At 38.3% G+C, this 14,376-nt stretch overlaps 3 protein-coding genes and 1 pseudogene across 4 annotated transcripts; 2 read left to right on the plus strand and 2 right to left on the minus strand.

Annotated features, from left to right (window-relative positions):
* Positions 1-112: 112 nt before the first annotated feature.
* Positions 113-3,354, minus strand: LOC147485665 (putative disease resistance protein RGA3). The gene is made up of 2 exons (XM_086570214.1): positions 1,461-3,354; positions 113-1,388 (listed from the first exon to the last, which is right to left on the minus strand). Exons 1-2 carry the CDS (start codon positions 3,089-3,091, stop codon positions 302-304), a joined length of 2,718 nt encoding a protein of 905 aa, XP_086426340.1. The 5' UTR covers positions 3,092-3,354; the 3' UTR covers positions 113-301.
* A 335-nt stretch (positions 3,355-3,689) lies between these two features.
* Positions 3,690-7,324, plus strand: LOC147485666 (uncharacterized). 2 transcript variants are annotated; one of them, XM_086570212.1, is made up of 2 exons: positions 3,690-6,911; positions 7,036-7,324. In XM_086570212.1, exon 1 carries the CDS (start codon positions 3,933-3,935, stop codon positions 6,870-6,872), a length of 2,940 nt encoding a protein of 979 aa, XP_086426338.1. In that variant the 5' UTR covers positions 3,690-3,932; the 3' UTR covers positions 6,873-6,911; positions 7,036-7,324. The 2 variants fall into 2 exon arrangements, with proteins under 2 accessions (XP_086426338.1, XP_086426339.1); XM_086570213.1 differs by having other exon boundaries at positions 3,784-6,889.
* Positions 7,325-8,183: 859 nt separating this feature from the next.
* Positions 8,184-12,116, minus strand: LOC147485667 (ubiquitin-conjugating enzyme E2 2-like). Its single transcript, XM_086570219.1, has 5 exons — positions 11,888-12,116; positions 11,773-11,798; positions 10,791-10,880; positions 10,594-10,682; positions 8,184-8,505 (listed from the first exon to the last, which is right to left on the minus strand). Exons 1-5 carry the CDS (start codon positions 12,010-12,012, stop codon positions 8,377-8,379), a joined length of 459 nt encoding a protein of 152 aa, XP_086426345.1. The 5' UTR covers positions 12,013-12,116; the 3' UTR covers positions 8,184-8,376.
* Positions 12,117-12,302: 186 nt separating this feature from the next.
* LOC147485668 (protein WHAT'S THIS FACTOR 1 homolog, chloroplastic-like) lies at positions 12,303-13,566 on the plus strand (annotated as a pseudogene).
* The last annotated feature ends 810 nt before the right edge of the window (positions 13,567-14,376 follow it).

A 14,376-nucleotide genomic window follows, 5' to 3' on the forward strand; every position in this document is an offset into this window, starting at 1 on the left:
TTACCCAGACCCTATATGATTGCACACTCTTGACCTAAAAAATTATTTGTGCAAAGTAGTTGCTTTATTTTTCCAACTTTGAACTTAATAGAATGAGTAATGAAAACAGCTCTTTAAAATGCATTGCAATTTTTCCATATAACTTCAAGTCATAGCAGTAGCTAGAAGCTATTACCAGTCTATATTCAATTACAATAAGAATAGAAAATGTATGATTACAAAAAAATGGCTTGTTTTAGCACATAATCTCACTTGAAGACGAATTTCAAGTATATAAGATACTCTTTAACACTGGAAAATTTTAATTCGTAGACCTGCAGATGCCATCGATTGTAACTTCTCTATTGAGTACTATCTGGTCCAAATCTGTCTTTCCATCAGTTTCATACCACCTTCTCAGATACGGGCAACTGTTAATAATCAAACTGCTGAGTGACACTGGCACAGCTTCCTTTGGCAAAACCGGCAGCTGAGAACAATCACTAATTTCCAAATGTTCAAGACTGCGAAAATACTGGATTTTGGGAAGAGATGTTAGCTTGAGGCAGCTGGAAATGGTAAGTGTACGAAGACGAGGAATGTCACCTTCCTCCAACCCATCCCATCTCAAGAAGCTGGCCATGTTATCAAATGCTAGTATCTCTAGTGATGGAAAGGCCCTCACTAACCCTGCTCCGCAGAAACTATCATCCACATATTTCACAGAGGGCATGCTAGCTATAATGAGAGACTTGAGAACGGGCAGCTGTCCAAGAGGTGGGAGAATTGAGCATTTCCAACAGTTATTAAGGGAAAGAGTCGCAAGATTTGACAGGGATGAGTAGTCGCCTATCCAGCCAGGAAACCTCGCACCACCATAGTGCTCTATTTGGAGTTCTTTGATATTTTGGTGAGGTCGAAGACCTGCAAGGACTTCCTGTTCATCATTGTTATCTGAGGCACCACGCCAGAGCAACTTCAGCCTACGAAGGTGTGGCTTATCATTCAATGCAGCCTGGTTAGCTTCTTGCATAGCCACATTCTCAAGATTTGAAATGCAGAGTGTTCCTCGAAGGTTTCTCATGTCCTTCAACTCTCCTATTTTACACCCACTTTCTACGCCAACAACGAAGGTACTGAGAGTTTGAAGGCCAGTCAATCTTCCCATCCCTGGTGGCATTGAAATTAGCCTAAGGTTTTTTTCCAGGTCAAGATGCCGGAGGTTAGTAAGACTGATCAGGTGTTTGGGTAATGAAAGAAGTTCTTTGCACTCATTGAGTTTCAGTGTCTGCAGACTAAGAAGCCTGCAAACTGTTTTGTTCAAAGTTTTGATATGGGTCATGGAAAGGTCAAGGTACCTCAGATGTTTCAAATTACCGATGGATGATGGTAATTCGTGGATTTTACCCCTGCTCAGATCCAAAACCCTTAAGCAATTCATTTTTGCAAACAAAGTGAAAGGGTTGTCGTGAAGGGGATACCTCAGCTCACTTGACGTTAGAATTGTGCGTAAGTTGCGAGATCTATACAGGGCACCATACATACTTTCTGAAACTTCACCTTTGAGAAATGATAAATGACGAACATTTCTGGAGATATGCGATTCATCACCAACTTCCATTCCAAAGCATTCATCGCCAGAAACAAATTTAGCAAGATTATGAATGAGATCATGCATTAGGTACCTCGGTGAGGTATTGGAATCAGCAGGTGCCTCTTGGAAGAAAGACCTGTTCATCAGGTTATCAAAGTAATCACTTCCGACGTCTTCCATTCTTCGTCCCGCTTTTGGCAGAATAAATCCTTGTGCTATCCAAAATAGGACTAACTTTTCCTTGTCGAATTTGTAGCCCTTGGGAAATACAGCGCAATATGCAAAGCATTGCTTGAGATGTGAGGGAAGGCATTGATAGCTTAACTTTAGAGCTGGCAAGATATCACTCTCATCTTCTTGGAAGTCCCAGATTTCACTTCTCAGTATAGCTTTCCATTGTTCTTCATTCATCACAGAGTTCAAGAGGCTCCCTAAGGTCTTTGCTACCAAAGGTGAGCCTTTGCATTTTCCAACAATTTCCTTGCCGATGGACAACAAATTTGGAGTAATGTCATCTGGATTTGTATTTCTGAAGGCGCTCTTTTTGAATAACGACCAGCAATCATCATCTGCTAAACCCTGCAAACTAATGACATGTGAAGTCATCATGATCTTGGAAACAATCTGACTTCGAGTAGTTATCAGAATCTTACTTCCAGGTGCTCCAACTCTAAGGGGAGCTTGTAAGATATTCCAGTCATTGTAACTCTCATTCCACACATCATCCAAGACGAGGAAAAACTTTTTCTTCGCAAGGAGACTCCTAAGTGTAACCTGAAGTGGATCTAGATCCATAAGATCAATGACATTATGAGTGGCGGACTCAATTATTGATTTTGTGATCCTTCTCACGTCGAAATCATTGTTCACAGAAACCCACATTCTTAGCTGAAAATGTTCACTGATAACCGCATCGTTGTAAACAAGTTGAGTGAGGGTTGTCTTTCCGATCCCTGCCATTCCTACTACCGAAACCACATTAACATTCTCCAAACTATCTGATAACAACACATTTGTTAGCTTGGTTTTGTCATTCTCCCTACCAAAGACACCGTTTTCATCTTCCATTAGTAGTGAACCAATTGGTGGTCTTTCTTTTGTTTTGATCTGTGAAGATCCCACCAACTTACTCATATAGAGATACTCCATTTCTCTAGCTATTTCATCTACTTTCTTTTGGATATCATCCATCTTGTGTGGTTTAAAAGATGGAGCAGATGACATGTGTACCTGCCGAGTTGAAGAACTTGTACTTGTCATTGCGATCTCATCCAGCAAATCATCTGCTTCATAAGCTGCATCTTTAAGGTCCCTTACCCAAATCTTCCAAGCTTTGTGACTAATCTCCTTGTCCTCAACATCGTCTAGCATGGCTTGAACACGCAGCAATGTGCGCTCCAGTTTTTTGAACCCTTCATTTGCATTCAACATTGCACCTATCTCCCTCACCATGAAGTCCCATAACCTCTCAAGTACCACCTGCACTGCGGCAGAAGCAAAGCCTGTGGGATCTACCATAGTTGTACGTGTATATCGATTTAAGAAGTTGAGAGAAGGTAAGATATATGGAAGGAGAAGGCAAGTAAGTAAATGAATGCTATCTTCTAATCAGAAGATGACATATAGAGTGGGAAAAAATATATGAAGACGACTTTGCAAATTCATTTGGACTGTGGTGACCATTTGTATGCATAGACAATATAATTCACCGTCTTCACATGCCAACTTGCTATTAACTAAGCGTCTAAGCCCAAGTTTGTTGACTTGCACACAACGCGCTTGTGTACATATTCATTTCTGTACCGTTTAGAAAGGCAAATATATACGGAAACGTGAGTTGCTCAAACAATTCAACTTCAATAGTCTATATACATCAGTAATGGGTCCCTAAATATTCCGTGTCTCTTCAACCCGTGGGTAATCACCAGTTCACCACACTTGAATGTTTGAATTACACGACATTGACAATACGTGGTCACATGCATTGGAATTCATCTTGTACTCCCTCGGTCCTCACTCCACTTGCATTGTTTCACATTTTCAACCATTCGCATTATTTCACATGGCAAATTTATAAATCAAGATGCTGGCCGGTTTTCATTCTGTAATATAAGTCAACAAAAGTAATCTGAATCTTCCCATGCCGCCCACATTTTATAAAATTTTGATATTCATACTATTCATAAAGTAATGAAGGAGACATTATAATTAAGAAAGTCAACTTGATTCTATCCACATCTTGTAGAGCATAAAAAATAAACCTCAAAGTCGGAAAATATTGCCATGGAAACTAGTATTAGTAAATTTTTTTGAGGGGAGGGAGAGATTCATGAGTCATGACTATGGTGCATAAGTAATAATGGAACCAGGAGATCATTCTGATCGACTAAAGCAGTACCAAGCACTATTTCTCTCAGCACAAAAGCAAAATGTCTCACATCTACACAAGCTAGTAGAGCAATTCACCTCCCAGAACACAAGGCGTACACCAACCTTATTTCCTATACATAATCGATCTGCCGGGGCATCGACTTATCAAGGGACATCAACATATCAAGATACTTCGGAAGACGAAGACACATCTGATTCCATGACTAGTGATATTGTCCCAGAAGACTATTACCCAGATGGAAAAATATATGAGTTTCTTGGCAACTCTTCATTGGCAGGTTCTGAAGAATACTTTTGGCACCGGAATCTCAACTCGTCTATTGATATGTTGAGTGAAAAACTGGGTTCCCCTAGACTCAGAAAACTTGATAAGTTATGGTATACTGGTTTTGAAGATCGTGAGCTGAAGAAATTGGAGCGGTCCTTGTTCAGCATTCGAATGGTTATGGATGATATAGACCGCGAGAAGAAGGAGCTCAAGGTGTGGAGAATCCAGCACAGGCACCTGAAAGATCTTCTTTGCCAAGTTGAAGACATTCTGGATGATATTGCACTGCGTGCTCCTCAACTGAAACAGTTACTTCAGTCTCCTGAGGTTAGCCAGCATCCATATTTAACTGATAAGTTACTACAGATTAACAATCTCATTCAAGAGTTAGATACTACTTCTTCAGAAATCAAGTATGAGGTTTTACCAGAGTTCAATACTCGTAGAAGAAAACCACCAGCCAATAAAGTTCAAAAAAACCAGTCTTCGCCTGCGTCAACACATGCCCCGCCTCTTGATATTAGTATGGATCTTACCGGAGGGAAGAAGAGTGACCCAACTCCAATTCCACAATATGATGTAAGGAAAGATCTTACTGTAGGAAAGAAGAATGATCTAACTCCATTTTCACATGTTGAGGATATGTCCGTGTTCTATTTTGTACCACAAAATGCTCCCCAAATGAGAGAAGAACCAATCCAAAAACATGTAGGCAAGCCTTATGATGACTACATTAGTACATCAAAAGAAGAATACATCGGAACACAGAAGGATAATACTGTGAGCGTTAATAAGCTGGATGACTCCACGATCGGTGATGACTTCATTAGTACATCCAAAGAAGAATACCTCGGAAGAAGGAAGGATTCTACTGAAAGCAGGATTGGACGAAAAGAACCTGTGGTCTATGATGAAGAACAACCATCTATATTTCCAGTAGATGTCCGTATGTCAAAGATGGTTACCAGCATTGAGACTTTGCCTGCGGCCTTTCATGAAGAACAACAATCTACATCTACAGGGTATGTCCCTATGCCAAAGATGGTTACCAGCATTGAGACTTTGCCTCGGCATCTCAAAAGGTGCCTTCTCTACACATATTTATTTCCTAGAAATTATGAGTTTGAGAAGGATATGTTGGTACAGTTGTGGATCGCTGTCGATTTTATTCGTAACGAAGAGAAGAAACTAATGGAACATATAGCTGGCGATTATTTTGATGAATTGTTGTCTATGTCTCTATTTCAAGTATCTTCTCCCGGGCTGTCAAGATACATTTTACCAGACGATGTTTATAAGCTTGTACAGGGATGTGCTCCAGACGAATATGCAAGATTGGAGGATGGTAATTTAAATGGCATCTCTCAAGGAACTCTGCACTCGTCGGTCCTCTATGAGAGTACTGTTGATCCAATGATTTTCAAGTCCTTCCACAAACTGAAGGGACTGCAGTCTCTTCTGTTACTCTACGATACCAGAACATACATTAAGCAAATTCCATATGATTTATTTTTGAGTTTGAGAGGCTTGCATGTATTGGATTTGAGTGGAACTCAAATAAAGGAGTTGCCAGGTTCTATTGGAAATATGGAAGCTCTGCATTATCTTGATCTCTCTGGAACCTCTATCAGAAGCTTACCGCAATCTATAGGCAGACTCTCCAGTCTGCAGACTATGAAACTCAGAGATTGCTTTAATTTTGTCGAGTTGCCCAAAAACATGAAGAATTTAATCAACCTGCGACATCTTGAACTTGATATTATCCGTCAGCTGACATTCATGCCACAGAAAATGGGGAAATTAACTAACCTTCAAACTTTAAGTGCTTTCATTGCTGAAAAAGGGAGAGGATTTCAAATTGCAGAGCTGAAGGACATGATTGATCTCAGAGGATCACTTCGCATTGTTAAGCTTGAAAACGTTCTAACGGTGGAGGAGGCAGAGGAAGCTGCAGTCTATGATAAGCAGTATCTTCACAGGCTAGAGTTGCAATGGAGTCTGGCTTGCACTGAAGCTAGGGAAGCTCTCGAAGGCCTTGAACCTCATAAAAATCTAGTAGAACTAGAGGTAGTATGTTATGGTGGCCGCACATTTCCAACTTGGTTGGGGGATTCAACATTCTCTAAGCTTGCAGATATAAACATATACTACTGCAAAAACTGCAACCTCCTCCCGCTTCTTGGAAGACTTCCGTCTCTCAAGTCTTTGCGTCTAGGGGAAATGCATGCACTTAAAAAGGTAGATCATCAATTTTGTGGTGGTGGCAGAAGTAAGGGTTTTCCTAAATTAGAAATACTTGAGTTTGATGGCATGCCTATCTTGGAAGAATGGACAGGAGTAGAAGAAAATGGAATGCCGTGCCTCCGTAGACTTACAATTGTAGACTGTCCTAATTTGGTTAAACTTCCTGAGCTATCAAACTTCAAGTCTCTCCGGCATCTGGAAATCAGCCTTTGTTTCAAGCTTTCACTGTTAGCAGAGAAAAGGTTACCTGCTTCGCTTCAAACATTGATAATCACAGACTGTCCAGAACTTAAAGAACAGTATCAAAGGGAAGGAGTCGACTGGGATAAGATTGCAGATGTCCCCACAATTTGGATTGATTACCAGCAGATTTCTCGCATGGTCTCCAAAAACTAAATGGAAACGGTCCTCTTGTATGTTTTAATGTGCCATTTCGTAAGATTCTTGTACTCAAAATCTGAAATTCTACTCTGCTTATGAATATCTTGTTAGTTAGAAACTTAGAAACTACATATAGCAGTAGCATTCCTTGAACTCACAGTCCATGTTTTGATTCCAGGATGCAGTGCAGATGTTCATCTTCAGACTATTTGATTACATCTCTCTCGATGAAGAAACCTATATCTAACCAAGAGTGTTCATAACTTCATATAGCTCGCAGTAAACAGGTTATCAATTTCCAATGAATGAAGGGGCTCTATCTAATTCTCCATTTTTTCGTAAGAGATGGCAGTTGGCACATGAAATATTGGTTGGCATTGTACTCACTCATTAGTCACGAGGCTTTAGTCCAGCAAAGCTATATAATGCTTTCTGCCTTCAAGTAATACGATCAATTTTTTTATTTTTTTTTTCGTGTGACATATATCTGTAGGTCACATATTCCAACTGTTCTTCTACTAGGCCATTGCGTAAGGTCATTAGCAACAACAACTACAGGAAAGTAAATACAGTACTAGGAGATCATCTGGCTTCATCGCACTGCTGAAGAATAGTACCACTTCAACCATCTCTTCTAAATTTGCATTTCCTATCTACAATAAAAACTAGGGATTAGGGAACTTTGTTTAATTTATCGCAGCAATCCTCAGCTCGTCCCACGGGATCACAATATTGATAGAGTTTGGTGCTAGAAAATGCATGGTCCAAACTTCCTTGTATCTACAACTGAAGACATATGAGTTAGGTGCTCAGGTCAGGAGCTCAAAATGTTGTACACTCAAATTTTCTACCCAATATTTCTTTAAGAAAATCTGGGATCAAGGAAATGATGCTGGTCCATAGGTGATATGTGAAGAAAGGGAAAGACAGTCCATAGGTGATATGGGAAGAAAGGGAAAGGCGGCCAATTTCACCAGCAAAGAGCAAACAAATTTTGAAGGGAGGCTCTAGACAAGTGTTGATCTTAAATTCAATATAAATCAGCACAACCACAGTTAATATGAAATGTTTCATTCTTGTAATGCACTATGGATAGTAACTATAATCAAACATCAGGCGCACACACGCTGCCTAGCAAAGTCAGAATGTTGAAAGCCTGAAAGTTTAGCAACATGGCCAGAAATCCATAAGGTGGTGACTACAACATACACAATTACAAACAATCCTCTTTTATACACGCTACTACGGGACTTGACTATAACTGAAGCATACTTGAAAGCGAGGAACACTGATGAGGAAAGAGGGAGCTTAAAGAAACACTAGAAAAGCACTCCAAAGGCAGAACTCATATAAATAAAAGATGTCCTCTAATAACAATGCAGGCATACATATTATGAAGGTCATATATGACAATTTGATTAGGTTTGAGCAAACATAAACCCACTCTAAACCACGCAATTCATCACTTCGCCAAATGTTCTTTAGGCACAGCAGAATTGGGTGGTTCCTTCTCTCCTAATCAGTCAGCTGTCCAGCTCTGCTCCACAATTTCACGAACTCTTCGGTTATACTCCCGCTTATTCTCACTAAACATGCGAGCTGCTTCAGAGTTTGCAGGGGAGTTTGGATTAGGATCACAAAGCAGGGACTGCAAAAGAGCAAACATAGCAGACATCATCACTACATAACAAAAGGAGCTGCTGATCAATTTGACTATGATGCACCTTAACAATACAGTCCAAACATGCAATTCATAGTTGGTCACATCTGAATATCTGATTCGAAAAAGTTAATACAAATAGAACCTGGGTCAATGTGGACCCATTCCCAATATGATGTCCAGACTTGAGTAACCCATTCCATCCACAAATGGCTATACCCATTCTAACGTATGTATTAACCTTGAGGAGACTCTAATATGCTAAGGTTTCACTTATTATGATCTGGAAACAGATATATCATCCCCATGTCCAAACAATTGGATCTACCCGGATAAAACCCACATATTCCATAAGATCTGTATCGGAAAAAAATGTGACACTAGTACAAAATGAATGACATTGTCGACCCTTCTGTAAAACGAGAAGATGCCTGTAGTATAAATAAAACTACAATTAATAGATCAAGTGAAACAATAAATTCTTCACTAAACCGAAATCCAAACAACAGTCATAGATCTCTCATATTGTCAAATGTGATTAACCAAAGGCTAGAAGACTCTTCCCAAACCATTCTAATCAAGAATGCAGGTTCTCAATGTCACATGTCAACACTGTAGACACCGTAGATCACCAATCACCTCTACTCTTGACAGCAAACAAGCTCTCCAATTTGATTAGATAGAACATTAAAAATTACTCCAGCTCATTTCAAATACAGATCCTTGTGAGACTTCAACACGCTAAAAGTATAATACCAGCATGCTGAGTCTCGATCAAAACCATTCTATATGAAGGAGAGTAAATATGCTAGAATTTGGCACACCCTATGTTCCTATAGTAGCAGCATGAACCTTGGTTATTTGGGTTATAATGTCATTGCCAGAACTCATTTCGTCTAAGCATACCCTCTCCTGATCAGATTCTTCTTTTCGAAATCTCTCTTTGGTAAGTATCTTACAATATATTACATATGCATTATGGGACTCCGCCTTTATTATGGGTCTGAGGTGTGGCTATCTCATTAGCTTTACTCCTGGAGATATCCTTGGATATGGTGATTTGCCCTTGTCCTCTACATGTGGCTATTTAGTAACTTCAGCTTTCCGCCAGACATGTTAAGAGTACAGTTATTCTCCAAGTACATGGTCTTGAATTGGGTAGCCACTCAATGCTAAAAGGCAAAGACAAAATTTAAAGAGCTTTTACTTAATAGGGATGATGTATTATCAAGTGTTTAAACTTCATTTACCTACTCAACAGCTGACAAGCAGAGAAATAAAAAAGGACACATCATTCTATCTGATTTTCTAAGCGTTAGCCAAGCAGATTGAGTTTCTCTCGTCCTCTGGACACAAGAAAAAGAGTAGCATCTATCGACGAATTCAAGATTCTATGATCAAACAAATGCATATAGATACCAAAAGAAAAGTCAATTAGTTCTCTTTTTGGTGAAACATTACTGAAACAATTTCTTTAGTCATAATCTATCACAACTTCGAAACCCTAAAAATCACATATATCAATTTAAAAAAGAAAGGTACAAGGTCATAACAAACACTGATTATGTTACACACATCTAAAACCTCCTACCTATGTTTTGAATTCCAAACAATCCAATAAACTTACTAAGTACAGCCTAAATCCCTAACTTGGACATGGGCAAGAGAGCACAAAAATATGGTTGATCAAATTGTTTCATAGATACTAACCAAATCACCACAATTTCACAAGTTCAAAAATTAGATGATATGTGTTTTACTGTTTTTAATACACTTAGAGAACTTTGGCATAAACTTACTAACTCGTGATTTAGCACATCAAAATTCTTTTTTTTTTTGATAAATATGCATCTTATTCATAAATTTACTAACTCGTGATTTAGCACATCAAAATTCTTTGAAAGCAAGATAAACCTCAAATTCCCTTACTAAGTTGCAATGTCAAGAGAAGCGGCAAGAAAATCTTTGGAGTATTCATGGATGAGTTCTAATCTAAAGAAGTAGATTATTATTCCCTAGAAAACAACATAAACACAGGCATGTTTCAAGTTCTAGGAACATCAGAGCATGACGCACCTGAATAGAAGTCAATATTGCTGCAACATCGTAAATAGGACTCCACTGATTTTGTAAGATATCCAAGCAGATGCTTCCATCTGCATAAACTGACCAAATTCACATATGCACTGTCAGGGCATACGGAGAGAATCTCTATTTTGCTGAAACAGCATTCCTAGGTCAATTCAAGCACAAGGTTCGAACTGTAAACATACTATTTGGATGAAACATCCTTGAGACAAACCGAACTGTTGGCGGCTTATTTGGGTAATCCTCTGTGAACTGCAGTGTCAGCTTAAACGTACCTGAGAAAGCATCCAAAATAAATTTACCAGATAAACCACAGAAAAAGGCATTAGGTGAAGTGAGGCATTAAACATGTAAAACATCCCAAGCACACAATATAACAGCCTCAACAGAAGACACCATGTTCCATCACAGCTAATTTTTCCAAAAACAAATAAAGAGACCATAAGTTTCTCAAGTTTAAAAGAGAAAACAGATACATTTAAGTAGAAAACATTAGTCAATCAAAGAACAACCGTCCCTGGATGGACTGATTTTACAAACCATTCTTTTTTCGTTCTTCATTTTTTATATTAAGAATTCAGAACATCCTGGTACATAAGAGAGACTCTTTCTTCAATATCTAAACGAAACCAGTAATATGAAAACAAAGGTGCTAGAGTTTTCCTTAAATCCCCAAAAATGGACAACCTTTGCACCTTTTGAATGTTGTTGAATTTCCAAGAGATTTTTTTTTATAACTCTGGCATAAAAATAAACAAACAAAGCACTTGAACTCATACTGGTCATGATTTGAGAACAAGATTGGAAACATGTGAGGTTTAATCACACATCATTACTCAGTACTTCCACCCAAATCCCAATAGTTTTTTAGCAAAACCAGACTCACCAACTACGAAATTACAATTTCGAAGACTTTACAAACCTACTTCGTGTTCTACCCACCCACTAACTACAATATATAACCCACTTCATCAACAAACAGTAAACAAACAAAAGCAACCTAACCCAGCCTTACCCACCAAAACCCTAATTACATCAAACAACAAACAATCAATATAAACAACCCATCTCATAACTTCAGTAAAAAAAAATCCATAAACACATAAAACCAGAGTAAACAAAAGTAGACAAGAAAAAAAACACAAAAAATGAGAAAAATCAGCTCACCTCCATCCCAAGGAGTATCATCAGGTCTGCAAAATTAAAAACCAACAAAAAAATATTCATAAAAATCCCAAATTTAGTATAAAAACTCAATTAATAAACATAATTAAACAGTTACCCAAAAATGACAGCGTTCCATAGCATAATATTATTATCTTGAGGAGCTCCACTAATACCAGCTGGTGGATCTTGCTGCAACCTCTTGAAATCCCTCATCAACCTCTTCCGAGCCGGCGTCGACATCCCTTCCTCGACCACCCCTTCTTCTTCTTCTTCTTCTTCTTCCTTTCTTCTCCAACAATGATTTTGAGAGCACACCTCCTTTCTCTGAAAATGAAAATAAATAAAACCGAGTCGAGAGTGGCTTTTATTGTTTTTCTAATGGGCCCCCATTTGTTTTGGATTTAGAAGGACGAAATATCGCCGAGATTACGATATTTCATTAGTTTGTTGGAATAAATTCGATCTTACTCCACTGAGAAAGATTATTGTCAGTATATTCCGCTAAACTGTTCCCCAATCTCCTTTACAAGATGCCATATGTAGGGCTGGAAATGGAGCGGGTCGGATCGGATTCTCACTTAAAACTCTTTACAGTATTTGAATCCATCTTGATTCGGGTTGGATTTTGAATATCTATATCTATTAAAAAACACAAAAAATATACTATTTTAATGATTTTTATTAGGAAAAAAAACGAAAGTTCGTGGTACTAAATAGTTATAAACTCTAGCTGATTCACATAATTGAGATCCTAAAGTTTATGAATGAATCTATCTATGCTAGAAGGGCATATCTCTAATCAAAGAAAAACATTTTTTCAAAAAGGGAAACATATAATCAGTCTATATATGGAAGTACACCAACTTGGAATTACTTCTAGAAACGTCAACAAATTAAACCCAAAACACAACCCGTTCCGTTTCTACGCGTAAGTAATCGGTTACGGAGTTTTTTAGACGAGGAGAAACGGGTTAAAGATGAGAATGAAGGGTTAATTGTGGGAAGTTATACAAATTATTGATCATGTCTAAAGATAGGGTGATTAGGGCTGATAAGTTAGTTCATATGAAGAGGGAGCTTGGTTTTCTGGACGATTTTCTGTGTAACTTGGTGCCCAAGTATTATGATTTTTTTTTACTTGGGTGCCCTAGGGAGGAGAATTCGCTTTTGGAGATAGTGAAATGGGACGAGGAGTTTGCGAAATCGGTTATTGAGACGAGCGCAGAGGAAGAGACGAGGTTAACGGGTATTGGTATTAGGCTATCGTTTAATAAGAAATTGCCGCGTGGGTTTTTAATTAGGAAAGAAATGAGAGAATGGGTTAGGTATTGGATGGAACTTCCTTATATTTCGCTTTATAGTGATGCGTCTCATTTAGATGATCTTTGTCGAAATGGAGAAAAGGATTTGGTGTTCTTCATGAATTGCTTTCTATGTCCTTGTTGAAAAGAATGCCAGTTTCAATTATAGGGAAGCTTAAAGATGAGTATCGGTTTTCAAATGCATTTGCGAGTGTTTTTACTAGACATTCGGGGTTGTTTTATTTGTCTTTGAAAGGTGGGTTTAAGATTGCGGTGTTGAGGGAATCTTATCAAAATGAAGAGTTGATTGATAGGGATCCGTTGTTAGTTATAAAAGATAATTAAATTTGATGAGTTAGTAAAAGAGGGGCATAGGGAGAGAACAGAGCAGTTGAGATTGAAAAAGCAAGAGGTTCAAAACAATATGGAAATGGCTGCCGCTAAGGATATTGAACCAGAACGGAACATGAACAGGAACAGGAACAGGATTTAGAGCATGATGTGCAGTTCTGAGCCTTGGTTCTTTATATTTTTTTTGTTCACTCTAATTTATACACATTATTGAAATATTTTTCTAGAGTATTTTACAACTCTAGTACTTTTGGATGAAGAAGAACTCTAGAGTATTGAAATCATCAGGGCCCACATAGACCCAACATTGGTCAAAATATGTGGGCCCATCACTTAGTGGTTTCTCCATTATTTGAGTACTAAGGTAGACAAAATCGAGCAATACCAAAGTGGAGCAGTTGTGATTTGCACTCATTCCATTATTTATTCATAAGTTAGTTTTTTCATACGTAACATATCATCTTTTTTGTTTTAGAAAACTTGTAACTCATTAATGGAGTCCTCTCCATAGTGTAACAAAGATATTATTTTTCTTCTCTTTTAGTTTCGTAGCCATTGATTCCTAGGATTATGAGCTAATAAACCCTATATTGTGGAGGGTTAATAATGCTCATGTGAGGAACAAGTTTGATTTCTTGAGCCCTGAGTCATTTGTTTAGGTAGAACAAACTTTAGTTATATCTCGCCATAAAATGACAGTGAACGTCCAATTTTGTTGTCTGGAACTCAAGATACAGTAGTGCGTGTGACTCAGCTCACATTGGAGCTTGTCCCGTGTTCTGCTTCCTAGTAAAAACAATCCTTGAACTTGCTTTGGACGACTGGTGTTAGATTAAGGCTAGGAATTGAATGGATACTCTTCAATTTCTCATGCTAACAGGGTGTTCTCAGAAATGAGTTCATCGTGTTAAAAAACGAAACACGAATCCGTCTTCGGGTTTGTCTATGAAGC

Source organism: Coptis chinensis, chromosome 7, assembly GCF_015680905.1.
Source record: "Coptis chinensis isolate HL-2020 chromosome 7, ASM1568090v1, whole genome shotgun sequence".
In the NCBI taxonomy this organism is placed as follows: Eukaryota; Viridiplantae; Streptophyta; class Magnoliopsida; order Ranunculales; family Ranunculaceae; genus Coptis; species Coptis chinensis.